The following is a 16539-nucleotide window of genomic DNA, read 5'->3' as shown; positions in this document are numbered from 1 at the left end:
ACGCTTAGCGGTGCCTGCATCACCCATGCACCATATTTCCAAATGTGCCAATGAAGTGGGGCTTCAGGGGATTAATTGCCGCCAAAATGTTGTGTAATTCTTGCAGCCGTAACCAGAGGGAGTGGCAGAGACTGAATAAACTGGCAATTTCCTCCCTGACCCCCTCCCTCCTTTTCCCCTCCGGGACACTTCATAGTGCAACTCACAAAGGAGAAGGAAGCAATGGATGTGTCAATTTCGGATAAAAGTGTGGTGTGGTTGTTGGCAGAGCAAAGGGGGAGGGCAGCCGTCCCACTTTGTGCTAAAAACAGCCACCCACACACTTTTAAGTGGAAAAGCCAAGAGCAGAAGCGATCAGACTGGCCTCCTGGAAGCGAGAGCGGTGCTTTTTACCAAGAAACTGCAAGTTCCCCAGGGGAAGGCAAGTTATCCCATTAAATTATAGGTGAGTGTGCGTATTCTGGGGGACAAAGGAGGGGGACTTTGTGCTTTTGAGATGTGGAGGTTGCTAGGTTCAATCCCCAGGCAAAGTTGAAAAGACAGTTTCTTGAATCTACTGGGACACTTGGCATGGTCAGTGACTGGTCCAGCCTCTCCCAGCTGGTCCTCCTTCAAGATGTCTTGGTCTATAGGAGTGGTTCCCAACTTTTTTTGGTTCTCCAGATGATTTGAACATCAGCTCACATAATTCCTGACTGTTGGCCAAGTTGGCCAGAGTTTCTGGGGGTTGACACCCCAAACGAAAAGAGGACCAAAGGTTGGGAACCACTGGACTTTACAATTGTAGGAGTTTATCACACTGGGGCTAATTTCAGCATTGTGTGCCTTCAATTTGTTTCTGACCTATGGAGATCCTAAGGTAAACCTATCATGGGGTTTTCTGGAGCTGAGAGTGTGTGACTCACCCAAGGTCACCCAGTGGGTTTCCATGGTTGAGCAAAGAATCGAACCCTGATCTCCAGTTTATCACACTGGGGCTACTTTCGGCATTAAAGGGAGATTAAAGTGCATTTAAGGCATCCCACATATAAAGCGAAAATGGCAAGTGATTGTGCGAATGATTATCACATGCAGTTGCACTAATAAAGTGATATTGAAAATGCATTGTTGCTGAAAACCTGAAAGTAAAAAGATGAGTGTGAATGCTTCTTTGTGACCACTTTAATGGTGGGTTTTGTGCAGCATCATGTGAAATCATTTTGCATCTCCTTCGTATGATAAACTCCATAGAATCTTCCAACCCCTGCCATGCAGGAATGCCCAGCTAAAGTACCCTGAAAGTTGCCCACCCAACCTCTGTTCAAAGACCTCCAAAGAAGGAGAGTCCACCACTCATCAAGGCTAGAATTGATAGAATCAGAGATATTTAATATTGAATTTGTGTTACGGTAAGATATTAATAACAAGAAGCAAACAGAATACAGAGTAATAGAAAAAAGAAGAAATCCCTCATCCTTTTATTGAGGAGATAGTATGCTATGTAAGAAATATCATGAAAAAAAGAACTCATGAATATGTACAAACAAATATTGTAAGGAAATGTGGGAAATATTGGAATGAGAGATTATGAGATTAGGTCTCTCTCACACTAGACAATTTTGTAGCATCCACATTGCAGAAATAAAGCAGTTTGACATAACTTTAATTGCTATGGCTCCAAGCTATGGAGTTCTGAGATTTGTAACTTTGTTAGCCTTATCTGATAGAGCTCTGGTGTCACAACTGGTTTAGCCAGGAATGCCATGGGCTTCCAAACATGTGCTTTGCATTGTTTTGGCTTTTGGTGTCCCCTGCTGGCTGCGGTTTGAGGTGCGGATTGCCTCTGCACTTGCTACCTCTGCTTACTGTTCATCTCCAGTAGAATCAAAGGCCCCGTTCCCACTGTGATTTAAAGCGAATTACTGATTGGGTTATATGACTGTCGTACCCATTTGAAACCAGTTTGGATCCTACTGTGATCGGTTTCAATCGCAACAACGCAAGGCAAATGCAAAAAAAACCCCACTCTTTCCTGACACTGGTTCTTTGGAAGTTCTTTTGAAAAGAATTGATTCCAACGCGTGTTCAACAAGTAGGAACGATGGATCTGAATCGCATCATTCTGGAGGGGAAGGGAGGGACTAATGGCAGAGGGATGTTTACCATCCCTCCTCAGTTTTTGGTAGATCCCCCATCCCCCCCCAGCACAGCCTTTGGGCATGTGATTTTTTTAATAAATAAATCAAATAAAATTGATAGAAGATTTGACGCATTGATTTTGCAACTACTTGCAATCAGTGAGGCAAGTCGTTGCAAAACCAATGAATCGAATCTTCTATCAATTTTAGTGGGGATGACAGTCATGCCAAAAAAGAAGCGATTACAAGGGGATAATGAAAAGATCCACTTTCATAGTGGGAACGACGGACCTTTTGGAATCGATTCCCCGACACGGAGCGAAGGCGAATCGCAAACTGGTTTCAGTGTAAGTGGGAATGAGCCCATAGAGTTGAAAGGCACCTGGAGGCCCATACAGCCCAATCCCCTGGTAAAGCACTCCTGAGATCTTGCTATCCGAAAACCATTTTAAAACATCTAAAAGAGGGCAAATCCACCACCTTCCAAACAGAGAGGCCATTCCATTGTGGAACAGCTCTTACTACTGAGAGGTCCTTCCTTCTGGGAATCACCAATCTTGCCATTGGAGTCCAATGTTTTTAACCCTGTTCCATGGAGTAGCAAAAAACAAGCTTGCTCCATTTTTTACTTGACGGCTCTTCAGATCTTTGAAGATGTCTTTCGTATTCACAATACTGTATACTTCTTTTGATTTGTAAGCTGCTTTGTGTCACAACTTTGGAGGGGAAATGGGATACAAGTAACTATAACAACAACATCAAAAATAAACTCTCAATCGTCTCTTCTCTTCTTCATAAGAGCAAGGGTCATCTGCACTGCAGAAATAGTGCAGCTTGACACCACTTTAACTGCTATGGCTCCATACTATGGAACTTTGTGAGATACAGTGCGCCCTTATTTTACGCGGGGGATCCGCGTAAAATATATATTCCAAAAAGCAAACCTCGATTTTGCCAAATAAGGGATGCCATTTACTACCCCATTGTATGTAATGGTACTTGAGCATCCATGGATTTGGGTATCCACAGGAGGTCCTGGAATCAAAGCCCAGCAGACACCAAGGACCCAGTGTATTTCATCTTAAGTGCTAGACTTCTTTTTTACATGCTGCATTGTGAAGTCTTTCCTTTAAAAGAATTTTTTTTAAAAAACCCTATGAAGGAAGCACTTCCTCCTCAGAAAAGTGATCCCACAAAGACAGGTCAAGCCTATTTTGCTTCCAGCACATTGCACAACCTGACCACTGCATTCTTGGGGTTTTTGCAGAACGATAAAGGTTACTAGGATGCAATGATCCACGTGATCCCAGAATGTTGCCTCCACACCTAAAGTGCACAGAAAGATCCCATGATCATGAATGTGACGTTAGATAAAAAGTGCTAAGGATGGATGACCAAACGTGGATGACGTTATTCTTTAGCCATGTTTGACATAGGAAAAACATTGACAACTACTGCTTTTTTCCTATTTGTACCATTGGAAGAGCTTGGAAAATCTACTTTTTATGACTATGACATTCAGAAATTCTGAGTTACATTGGCAACTGGAGACCTCTGGGAATTGTAGTCCAAAAAGTAGCTTTCTCAATCACTGACCCCATGATATTCTTGCAAACAAGGTAGCAAAATGTGGGCTACTCAGTGCAACTGTTGGATTTGTAATCGGTTGACTGACTGAACCCAAAGGATGCTCACCAATTGCTCTTCTTCATCTTGGAGAAAAGTAACTAGTGGGGTGTCGCTGTCCTAAACATGATAGCCATGTTTCAATAGTGGAAGGGATGTCATATTGAGGGTGAAGCAAACTTGTTTTCTGCTGCTCCAGAGATGAGAACATGGAGCAATGGATGCAAACTACAGTAAAAGAGATTCACTTTAAACATTAGGAAGAATTTCCTGGTGGTAACAGTGGTTTCATAGTGGAATATAATGCCTCTTGGGAGGTTTTTAAACAGCTTTATTCAGGAAGATGTCTGTCAGTTGGGAGTGCTTCAATTGTGTATTCCTGCATGGCCTTCCAACTCTAGGATTCTATTCTATTCTATTCTATTCTATTCTATTCTATATCCATTCATTGCCAAAGCACCCAGAGTCACAATCCTTCCTATTTGAGCTTGAAATCTTAAAACTGGGTGCAAAGGAGAAATGGTACAAAGGTGAAAGATTTTTGTGTGCGTGTGCCACTAATGCTCTGGTGCCACAATAAACTACAATTCCCAGGTTCCCTTAGCCCTGAGCCAGGGCAGTTAAAGCGGTCTCAAACTGGATTATTTCTGCAGTGTGTTTTGGACCCAGGGTTCAAATCCTGGCTCAGCTACGTACAGTCACATTCTCTGGAGTTTGTCACACTGGGTCTAATTTCGGCATTAGAGAGATTAAAGCGCATTTAAAGCATCATGCAAATAAAGTGAAAATGGTGGTTATTGCACAAATGATTATCACACACAGTTGCGCAAATAAAGTGATAGCGGAAATGCATTGTCGCTAAAATCCCAAAAGTAATAAGACATGCATTGATGCTTCTTTGTGACCACTTTAATGGTGGGTTTTGTGCGATGTCATGTGAAATCGTTTCGTATTATTACACGTTTTCCCCCAGGATATTCACAGGATAAACTCCCGATCTCCTTCGTGTGATAAACCCCTCAGAGTCAGAGGATGGCAATTTCAAACCCCTTCTCAAGAAAGCTGCCAAGAAAACCAGATGATAGGTTTCTTCTTAGGATCACCATAAGTCGGAAATGTCTTGAAGGCACACAACACCGAGGCTGGGTTGCAGCAAGATGGCAAGTGTAAGGGTTGTGTGTATTTTAATATTACAAATACTTTTTGAGTCCTGAGACAATGCTGTCTAACAGCTGCAGCTTTAGTTGTTAGCTCTTTGTGTTGCAAGGCTGCCATCTTGTGACAAGGAAAAATTAGGACACTTATGTGCCGATACTAATTTGTCGATTTATGGTGACCCCATTTCATAGGGCTTTCTTAAGCAAGGAATCCTTGGTGGAGGTTTTGCCAGTTCCTTCCTCTGGAATATAATTTTCAGCGCCTCGTATTGGTTGGTGGTCCCCCATACAAGTACAAACCAGGGCTGACTCTGCTTAGCTTCCAAGATCAGATAAAGATCTGGTGCCTTTGGGATATTTAGGGTGGTTTTCCCCCTTCAATTCTTTGAACAGACTCCTGAACAAGAATGTACATCTTTGTTCTTTAAGTCTTGCATAGAAGAATGAAGAATCTGAATAGTTTTCTCTCTGCTGGGGGGAGATTTTGAGCGTTTTCGTGTGCATTTTCCATTATTTCCCACTCTATGTGACCTTTTGCAAAAAGTTCATTTTTGCTACAAATCCATTTTTGTGCCAAACCCCAATATTTTGGCACAGAAAACATTCAGGCTGGCATCCCGTTAGTAGGTTTTGATGCTGTATGTCTACTTTACCATTTCTCAATTCATTTTTGGGTCATTGCATAGGTTCTCTTCCAACACTATGACCAAAAGCCCCTCTCCAAAGCCACCTGGTAAATTGTTCAGTTCCCCCCCCCCCAAAAAAACCCACAGCCATTTCTTAGTTATTGGAAAATTAGGGCATCAGCTGTGACATGTCCCACTATTTTTCAATAGCTGGACACATTGCAAAGGCCCCCAGGACCTCATAAGATCCCTGCTGGTGCTTATTGCAGCATGTCAAGCTGAAGGAAGATAGCTGAACTCATTGCCACGGATCATAGAATCATAGAGTTGGAAAAGACCCCAAGGACCATCCAGTCCAACCCCCTTCTGCCATGCAGGAACTCTCAATCAAAACATCCCTGGCAGAGAGCCATCCAGCCTTCGTTTAAAAACCTCCAAAGAAGGAGACTCCACCACTCTCTGAGGGAGTGCATTCCACTGTCTGACCACTCTTACTGTCAGGAAGTTCCTCCTAATGTTGAGGTGGAATCTCTTTTCCTGTAGCTTGCATCCATTGTTCTGTGTCCTATTCTCTGGAGCAGCAGAAAACAAGTTTGCTTCATCCTCAGTCTTACACCCCTTCAAATATTTAAACAGGGCTATCATATCACCTCTTAACCGTCTCTTCTCCAGGCTAAACATACCTAGCTCCCTAAAAGTCTCTCCTCACAGGGCATGGTTTCTAGACCCCTCACCATTTTAGTTGCCCTCCTCTGGACACGCTCCAGCTTGTCAACATCCTTTTTGAATTGTGGTGCCCAGGCACAGTATTATTACAGGTGAGGCCTGAATTCCCACCCACCCATCTCTGACAAGTTGAAAACAGCTATGTTCAGAGAGCTGCATGCCTTACAAGGTGGCTTTGGGAGTGCATTAACAGAGATGTAGCTCCCTGAGTCTTCAGAGTTACAGTCCAGTGCTTAAACCTCTATACCATACTGGCTCACTTCAGTGGTCTGGGAAGGCCCATGAAAATGCCACCCATGCTTCCTAGAGTGCATTTGAAGAGGATTTGTGTTTTTTGTTGGGGGTGGTTGGAGGGGGATTAATGTGGTCCTCCAAGCCTTCTGCAGTTGTTGTTGTAATCTGTGTGTCAGTCTGTCTGTCTGTCTGTCTATCTATCTATCTATCTATCTATCTATCTATCTATCTATCTATCTATCTATCTATCTCTTGCCTTCCTCTTGGTACAGGGACCCTTGCCTACCCTGTCCCACTAGAGCAGGATTTAAAACCTATTATTGTGAGTAACAATAAGATCAGAACCATTCAGTCAACTAGAATTACTTATGTATTCACTCACCATTTCAGCAATTGGTTGAATGGGTCTATTTCACCTGGGACTAACTCACAGGAGTCCAGCCCCACATCACACCCTTGGGTGACCCATAACTATTTTTCAGTACTTTCAGTGTCTTTGGACAAGGAAAGAAGAAGCAGGAGTATGGGCAGATACACAAACGGTTGCAGAATGTCAGGATTTGCCAGAAGGATGGGGCAGAGCAACCGCCATATAACTATGAAGATGTAGATTTCCATGACTCTAAGGACTTGGCCAATGTTTTCTGAGCATGGTGCACAGAAACGGCAAAAACTGTGCCAAAGGTGCTTGTGCTTACAAGATAGTAATCATATTTCCATCAGATTAGAAGAATAACCAGCCTTTCTTTTGCGTCCTGTCGTTGCAGCATGAGTCATGCACTATATCCATCCATTAGAAAGGAATGATCAAATTCCATGCGATTGCTGTTGGATTTAATAACCTTTGAGACTGCATCTGCCATCAAATTAAAGCAGCACAGGCAAAGGCAGGGATGATCTGGTTTAGTTGGTGTGCCTCTCAAGATTATGCTGATTGCTTATTATGCAGGTCAAGCTCCATCAGATCAATATAAAACAGAGACACTGCTGCTGTATAAAACGTTCCAGTATTTCTTTTCTCTTTTCTTAGGCTATTATATCTGCATCCTATATTAGAGCACTTCTCAGTCTTTTCTTTTCCAGATATTTTGGGTCTAATTGCACAGCAGAAATAATGCAGTTTGACACCACTTTAACTGCCATGACCCCACGCTATGGAACCCTGGGATTTGTAGTTCATCATGACACCAAAGCTCTCTGACAGAGAAGGCTAAATAGCAATTGCAATAGCATTTACATTTCTGTACCATTTAACAGTGAACTCAGCACCCTCTAAGCAGTTTACCAACCTACAAAAGGATGGAAGGCTGAGTCAACCCTGGAGCCCTGGGATCAAACTCACAACCTTGTAGCTGCAGTACTGGCATTTAACTACTGTGCCACCAGGGCTCCTTCACAAAGCTATAAATCCCAGGATTCTACAGCACTGAACCATGGCAGTTAAAGCGGTGACAAACAACATTATTTCTGCAGTGTAGAAGTAAATCAAGAATCAAAACATACTCCATGGGTCTTGAGTCAATAAATCCTGGTTCAGTGGGGCTATAACCAAGAATGCCCTTTCTATATTCTGCAGCATCTCTTCCTTTCTGTGCAAAAGCAGAGCTCCTAATCCAAACCAAGCCAATGCAAGGTACTTTTGGGGAGAAATATTTGATGCCTCCTGAACTGTCTGGGAAGTGGCCACTTTGATTTCAGATGCAGTTTCTGCAACAAAAACAACCCGCCTCCCAAGCCCCAAAGATCAGGTATGAAATATAGGCTGAGTATTCTTCTTCTGGATTTCCAAAACGCAAAACACTCCAAAATCCAAAACCATACACATGAGTGGCTGAGATAGTGAGGCCTTTGCTTTCTGGATGGTTCAGTGTACACAGGATTTGTTTAATGCACAAAGTTATTAAAAATATTGTGTATAAAATGACTTTCAAACTGTGTGGATAAGGGGTATACAAAACATAAGTGAATTTCATGTTTAGACTTGGATCCCATCTTCAGGATATCTCATTACGTATATGCAAATATTCCAAAATCTGGAAAAATCCAAAATCGCAAACATTTCTAATCCGAAGCATTTTGGATAAGGGAGACTCAACCTGTACAAAGCAAAAGAAAATAAACTAATTGCTGGTTGTCTTATCCACAGATCCTGGTTGCCTGAAGGATAATCCTGGGTTCAAAGCAAGCATAATAAAAGCCTAGGAGTTTGGATATGGATAACTTGACCTTGTCCACTGAGAAGAAGGACTCGTGCACTTATCACGAAGAGTTTAAGCAGATCCTGCTGCCCGTGGTGTACTCCATGGTCTTGGTGGTGGGGCTGCCCTTGAACGCGGTGGTCATTATCCAGATCTGGCTGTCCCGGAAGGCACTGACCCGCACCACAATCTACATGCTGAACCTGGCGGTGGCCGACTTACTCTACGTCTGCTCCCTGCCTCTCCTTATCTACAACTATTCCCAGAAAGACTACTGGCCCTTTGGCGATTTCACTTGCCGCTTTGTGCGCTTCCAGTTCTACACCAATTTGCATGGCAGCATCCTCTTCCTCACCTGCATCAGCATCCAGCGCTACCTGGGGATTTGCCATCCACTCTCCACTTGGCATAAAAAGAGGGGCAAGGGCTTTACTTGGATTGTGTGCGGGGTGGTGTGGTTTGTCGTGGTGGCCCAATGCCTGCCCACCTTCATCTTTGCCTCCACCGGCATCCAGAGGAATCGGACCGTCTGCTATGATTTGAGCACGCCAGAACGCTCTGCTGACTACTTCCCCTATGGCATCACCTTGACTGTCACAGGCTTCCTGATTCCCTTTGTCTCCGTCTTGGGGTGCTACTGCCGCATGGCGAAGATCCTCTGCCAGAAGGATGAGATGATTGGGTTGGCCGTCCGCAAGAAGAAAGACAAGGCCGTCCGGATGATCATCATCGTGGTGCTGGTCTTCGCTATCAGCTTCTTTCCCTTCCACCTGACCAAGACTTTGTACCTGATCATCCGCTCCATACCCGGAGTGCCTTGCCTCACCAGGCAAGCCTTCGCCATCGCCTACAAGTGCACCAGGCCTTTTGCAAGCATGAACAGCGTTCTGGATCCCATCCTCTTCTACTTCACCCAACGCAAGTTTCGGGAAAGCACCAGGCACCTTTTGGACAAGGTCAGCTCCAAATGGAAGCATGATTGTTGAAGGACCATCATCAGCAAAGTGAACAATCAAAGGTGCCCTGGTGCCAAGGAGGGTTGGGCGATGTACAGCTTCCTGGCACATACAAGGCAGCCTCCTATTGCTGGCCACTCATTGCCCACTCAGCGGCAGAGACTGGCTTAACCTGACTAGGAGCTCCAAGGCCTGGTTGTTCACGGAGAAGGTTACCATGTAAATAGTGGACCACTGGTATGTTCTTCTCTCCTGTTGCACTGTGGCTTGAGAATACACTTCACACTGGGCTTGGAGATGTTTTTTCCAACATGTCTCAGTATGTCATGTTTCAGCAGGGAGTGAACAGAAAGCAAAGAGCAGATGAAGAGCAGGAATGCTACTTATAGAATCACAGACTCCTAGAGTTGGAAAAGACCCCAAGGGCAATCCAGTCCAACCCCCTGCCATGCAGGAATACACATTCAAAGCACTTCCTCTCTCAGATGACCAACCAGCCTCTGTTTAAAAACCTCCAAAGGAGGAGACTCCACCAGCCTCCAAGGCAGAATTTTCCACTGTCAAACAGCTCTTATTGTCAGGACATTCTTCCTAATGTTGAGGTGGAATCTCTTTTCCTGACAGTTACATCAATGGAGGGAAGCTCCCAAGCTGACTATTAATTTCAGGTCTTCATCCAGGTGTCTTTGATGACTAAGGGAAGAGATTTCCCTTAAGCAACCCACTGAGGATTAAGCTAGTGCTTGTTCACAACACAGTATTATTACTGTCCCACTGAGTGGCTCCAATCATTCATACCTCTTGAAAAAATATTAATGGGTTCTAAACACAATGTCTTAGGTACTATATGGGGAGATAGACGGTAAAGTTTCACCCAGGTAGATCTCCATTCTGTCTCCCCACTTCTCTCCTGCAAGACTCACTTTGTTGTTGGATAGAGGGAATGCAGTCAACATGGCCATTTAATTGCCAGGTGGGCAGTTGAGAAGCATCCAGCTCTGGCCTTATAGTGTTGGCTATTACTTTTAAAGCCCTACATAGTTAGGGTCCAGGTTACCTATGGGATTGCCTCCTCCCATTGGATCCACCTCATACTCTCAGGTCCTTTGGGGGAACATTTACTTCAACTGGCCAGGATTAGACTGGCAACTGTCACCCAGAGGACCTTTTTGTTTCCGCCCCTAGATTGAGGAATGACCTGCCAGGTTCAACAGCTAAGCATGCTGTCTGAATTTAAAACAGCATTAAAGACCTATCTTTTTCGGCAGGCCTACCCAGTCAGTTTTAAACTATGAATTTTAGATTGGTATATTTTTAATTTTATGTTTGGATGATTTTAATGTGTCCTATGTTTTTTGTGTTTTAATTTATGTGTTTAAAAGGCTTTATGTGCTTTAATCTCTGTTGTAACTGGCCTTGAGCTTTGGAGAGAGGCGGGTAAGGAATAAAGTTTATTATTATTATAGCCAGACACACAGCAACAAAGCCATTCTCCAGGACCTCCTGGGGCCTTGTTCAGATTATTGTTGTGCATCCACCTATACTGTGGTTTCCAAACCTCCAGCTGTCTTGGACATCAACTCCCAGAAGCCACAGCCAGCTTTGCCAACAGTCAGGAATTCTGGGAGATGAAGTTAAAAACATCTGGAAGATCAAACTTTGGGAATCACTGATCTATAGTGAGGGTGGGTAAAGAGCAGCAACCTTTGGGACACTTGCAGCCCCCAGGGATGCTTTTGTGGCCTCCAGGGGTCATTGTTAAAAAATCTCCCCCAATTTTTGTTAAATGCCTGTTGTTCTTGTCATTTCCTTCAAGTCATTTCCAACTTATATTGACGCAAAGGCGAAGCTATCTTAAATGCCTCTAAATACCTTCTAGGGTGTTAGGGGGACATTTTCCCCATGTTTGCATCTCCCTAACCATTTTAGACCAAGGAGAAGCCCCTTTTAAAACCTGGGCTTGACCTTTTAGTCACTTCCACATACAGTATTTAAAAAAAAGGACTCCCTTGAGCATCAAATGGTCCAGAGGGACCCAAAACATGGTAACGTAGTGTGGTTATAGGAGTGTGGCCCTCTAAGATCTCCTGGGGGGTTAATGCATCCCACTTACATCCTACAGTTCCCCATCTCTGGACTATAGGAACATATTTTGGACACTTCTTGGTTGCTCTTGCTCTCTCCTGGCCACTAGATGGTCAGACTTGGACCCCTCTAAGATTTCAAGTGTATTTCAAGGGAGCTGGGGATCAGTCTGCCCACAAGGGAGCTGGTAAACTCCTCCCTGGGCCATAAGCAAGAAAAGACATATGCTGTCATATGCCATAAAATGGGTGCCAGTCCATATAACAGGTGCCAGTCCATATAACAGACTGAAGATCTTCAGCATACGTACAGGCATGCAGTATAAATGGAGAGCCAGGGGCAGCGAATCAGTTGATCAAACCCTGAAGATGATATAGCACTTCTGTTTCATGAATTGCCACTGAATTTAGGAAATGGGATCTTGTACAGTACTCACACACACACACACACACACACACACATCCCAAGGGGTGCAACTACACTGTAGAAATAATGCAGTTTGACACCACTTTAATTGCCACATTGCCATCCTACAGAATCCTGGGATTTAGCATTTTGCAAGGCACCAGTGCTCTTTAGCAGAGTCCTGGTAAAACTACAAAACCATAGGATGGAGCTACAGCACTTAAAGTGGTGTCAAATTGCATTATTTCTACAGTGTCTCAGAAGAGACCCTGTTAGATGCGACTAGTATTTCTTGGCTTAATAATGCCATTTCTTCATGTTCTTCTCCAAAATCTTTTCATTTTTTTTTCATGGTATGCAATGCAACAAAATCTGGACATCAAACCACTACAGCTTAGTTTATACTGGCAAGGCCAGTGTTCCTTAAAATATCTGATGTGCCAGACATACGGGGACAGCACTATATATGTGCCCATTCAGTACAACCAGGGTAACCAAATGTCTTCCTTTTCCAGGGCATGTCCTACATTTCAACCTCCTGTCCAGGAGGAATTCAAAATGTATTCCTTTTTGAACCTAAGAAGCACGATTTTCCATTTCTATTAGTGTTTTTAGCTTTTATTTCCTGTTGTCCGACATTTGTCTTGAATGTTGTATGTTTTATGGTGCCTCGTCCTTAGCACTTATGACATCTGATCACCCTGACTACAATACATCCTCCAACATTAAAACTGGGGTACATGTGGCCAAACAACATCAGAGTGTGGTCAAAATGGCAAAAAGACATTAATGAAGAAGAATCCACAAGCTAGGAGAGGCTGCAGTGGTTTGCTTTTGCCTGAGCCGACTGGGAAGGGCAAGATCCCTCTCTTCTCTCCATGCTGAGTTAAATGAGTCCACATTACTTTGGCACTTTGTACTCAGTTTGCAGCAACAGAAATAGCCTGAGGACAAAGGGGTAGAAAGAAAGAGAAATCGGACATTTTAAAAGCAACTGAAAAAGTGAAACACAGAAGATTAATTTGGACTATCCCTGCTTAAGCCGGACAGCTTGGAAAGTACAGTACGTTACAATGATTTCATTCTTTCCTGTAAACTCATCACAGATCAGTAGCCGATAGGTCATGGACAGACACTGGTCTGCAGACTAGTAGAAACCTAGTCTAGTAGAAATCTAAGAAATGCATTTAGCAATAAATGGGAGACTTCTTGAGTCTTGTGGAAATGTTGAAAGAGTCATCTTCAGATGTACCATAGTCTGAAACCTGGACTGTGGCAATGGGCTTTTCAAGAGAGTCAGCTTGTTTACTGTAATAAGAAAGCAAGTTCCTAGTTCTCATGGTTCCAGAGAAAAACACAGCGGCAAACTGTACTTTGCTGCTCCAAGCTAGATCTCCTTGGTTGCTTGGAAGCATGCATAGACTTCTTAGGCATCGTGGTCTGCTCCGTTTCTGTCAATGTCCCATGGATTTTATTTTATTTTTTTACAATGTGATGGTAGGCATGACTACAGATATGCAGCAGAGGAATGGACATTGCAAATCAAACTAGAAAAAAACACAACGACATAAATGCATGTGGTCAGATACATTGTCTAAAATACTGATTTCTAGTCAGTAGGTCAGGACCCACGGTAAGGTTGCAGAATACAGCAATGCCTTCCACTGTATAAATGTATGGGAAATTAGTAAAAGAGTGGGTCCCTAAATGCATGTATGAGCCAAAAGTGGGTTCTGGGTCTGAAATCATTTTAAAGCTGTCTTGTGTCTAATGTGTTTCAATGTGTTTAATTTATTGAGTCCTTTTAACAAAATAATAATAAAAGTTACATGCCAAGCGAACATCCATTTTGTGCTTCTGTAAGGTAAATAAAATACCATGTGCATTCAGCCCAGGAAAAAAAGAGATTGCTGTACCAACAGTAAAGAGACTGATTGAAATCTTATGCCTACGGCTCAGCAGTCTATAAAATATGTGTAAATAGGAGAGTAAGGCTGCTATTACTGGAGCTGGCAATTGCTCCAGTTGACCAGAGAGGAAAGTGTAGAAATCTGTTTTTCTTCTTTTTTGACCACTGGGAAGAAATAATTATACCCCCCTTTTTGGTGGGTTTTTCGGACTATGAGGCCATATTCTAGAAGCGTGTTATAAACCATCCTGGGCATAAAACACTGAAATTCTGGACCATACCAACAACTATCAGAATGCACAGGGAAGCCATTGAAATCCATAAACATCTGGAGAATTTCAACAGGGAAGCAGAAACCCTGAAAGTGAAGAATGCTTGGCTACTGGTCCTGAAAAACAGCAAAATCAAGACCCAGCAAATTCTAAAGGCATCCGATCCTGTCTGACCATGGAAGCTAAGCAGGGTCAGCCCTGGTTTGTTCCTGGATTGGAGACTGCCAATGAATACCTGTAGGCTATATTTCAGATATGAAGCTGCAGGATATATTTCGGAGGAAGGAACAAACAAAGCCACCTCTATGTATTCCTTGCTTAAGAAAAGCCTAGGAAATTAATGGGTCATAAATCAACAGGCTACTTAAAGGCACATACGCACAGACAGCTGTTTCACAATTGCTAGTTAGTCATGGTTGTGACTGTATTGCCATGATCATAACTCCCAGCTGCATGGGGAGAAGGAGATCCATTTTGCCACACTATGATTAGAGCATTAGTGAATGACACTTTGCCAGGTATGGGTGGGTCGAGCAAGGAGAGGTTATTTAGTTAGGGTGCATCTACATGATTAAAATAATGTAGTTTGACACCACTTTAAGTGCCGCAGCTCCAGCCTCGGGAAACCTGGGACCTGTAGTTTCACAAGGTCATCAGCCTTCTCTGCCAAAGTGTGCCAGTACCTCATAAAACTACACATCCCAGGATTCTGTAGGATGGAGCCATGGCAGTTAAAGTGGTATCAAACTGCATTATTTCTACAGTGTAAATGCACCCTTAATTAAATATTTACCTGAGTAGCTGATACAAGATGCTAGCTGTTACTCATACATTGCATACATTACTAATGTAGTGAATTAATTTCCATGCAAAATAAATCTTACCAAAATTATTAATGTGAGTTCATTAGCTCAACACTAATATTTCTAAGCTTCAGTTGTCCCAAATCTCTGTTTCCTTTGTCATTGCTCAGGAAGTATATCTTCATTTTGGTTTTAGCTACTAACATTATTCTAGTCAGCAAATGGAGATGGTTTCATCTCCTCTGATGGGTGTTATGCGTGGAATATATTGATCATGCAAAAACTCACATCCAAAATCTAAGCCATCTGGTATCAGGGGATGCTTAATTCATTTTACTATCAATAGTTTGTGCTTTCTTATCTATTTGGTGGAACACTTTACACATCCCATCTTTGCTCATATTTGATTTATTGCTTTAATCGTTTACATTTATTTCCTTTGCCTTATTGGTCTCATCTTTTTTAATAATATGGGCTGGAATTCATGATGGTATTTACAAATGCATAACCTAGAGTATCTGTGGAACTAATATATGTGGTTTCAGTTATCCTTGGCTGAAAAAAAATATGGACACATATCATAGAGTTGTACTTGGAAGTGTCCTCTCTAAATCATCCAATGCAATTCTATGGCACGCATGTATCAGAAGTCCCTAATTTTAATACGGTCACTATTATCCACAGTATCTAGTATCTGTGGTATGTCTAGGAACCAAACCCTTATGGATACAGGGGTCGACCTGTACCTTTGAAGATGGGGCCTCAGTCTGTATTTCTCTAGCAGGCATTGCAGCTTGATGCAATTTGCAAAGTTTAATTGATTTCAGCTCCCAAGTTTCAGCTCTTGATTTAGTACAATTTGCATGCTATTTTTTTATTTGCTATTAAACCACAGGCATACTTTAGTTAACACTACGTACCTCTGAAAAATAAGCTTGCTGCTTTTTTTTAACAGTATTTTTATGCCTGCTCAGCCTACCTTTCATCCTTGTCCTAGCTTTGAATTTTTAAGCAGCATCAGCAATGGGAGGATGGTGAAAGCAGGCTCAAGAAAAATTTTGGTCTTGGGTGGTACAATTGGCCTTCCCTATCCACAGATTTTTTTATCCATGGATTCAAGCACCCATAGATTGAAAATATTTTTAAAATATATAAATAGCAACAGCAATAGCAAGTACATTTCAGTGTACTTAAGCACTCTCTAAGCAGTTTACAATCCAATTGTCCCCAACAAGCTGGGTACTCATTTGAGCAACTTTGGAAGGAATGGATGCAATGCTGAGTATATATGTAGAAAGATCTAAGGTGGACCGATCATGGGGTTTTCTTGGCAAGATTTGTTCAGAGGAGGTTTGCCATTGACTTCGGTTAAGTCTGAGAGAGTGTGATTTGTTCAAGGGCACCCAGTGGGTTTCATAGCTGAGC

The 16539-nt window shown here is 42.8% G+C and overlaps 1 protein-coding gene across 7 annotated transcripts in view; it reads left to right on the top strand.

The window, feature by feature from the left end:
* P2RY6 (pyrimidinergic receptor P2Y6) overlaps positions 1-13971 on the top strand; it is an 82906-nt gene extending 68935 nt beyond the window's left edge. For 4 of the 7 annotated variants that reach the window (XM_042458308.1, XM_042458311.1, XM_042458313.1 and 1 more), the window contains one exon: positions 8633-13971. In XM_042458308.1, coding sequence (XP_042314242.1) covers positions 8699-9670 — 972 coding nt within the window. In that variant the 5' untranslated portion in view covers positions 8633-8698 and the 3' untranslated portion in view covers positions 9671-13971. Of the gene's footprint in view, positions 1-28; positions 446-7883; positions 8235-8632 lie in introns of those variants that run through there. The other 3 variants (XM_042458315.1, XM_042458309.1, XM_042458314.1) reach the window with 3 other exon arrangements.
* The last annotated feature ends 2568 nt before the right edge of the window (positions 13972-16539 follow it).

This window comes from Sceloporus undulatus, chromosome 3 (assembly GCF_019175285.1).
Source record: "Sceloporus undulatus isolate JIND9_A2432 ecotype Alabama chromosome 3, SceUnd_v1.1, whole genome shotgun sequence".
Lineage (NCBI taxonomy): Eukaryota > Metazoa > Chordata > Lepidosauria > Squamata > Phrynosomatidae > Sceloporus > Sceloporus undulatus.
Note: the sequence above shows the minus strand (reverse complement) of the source record. Positions and strands in the feature narration are given on the sequence as shown.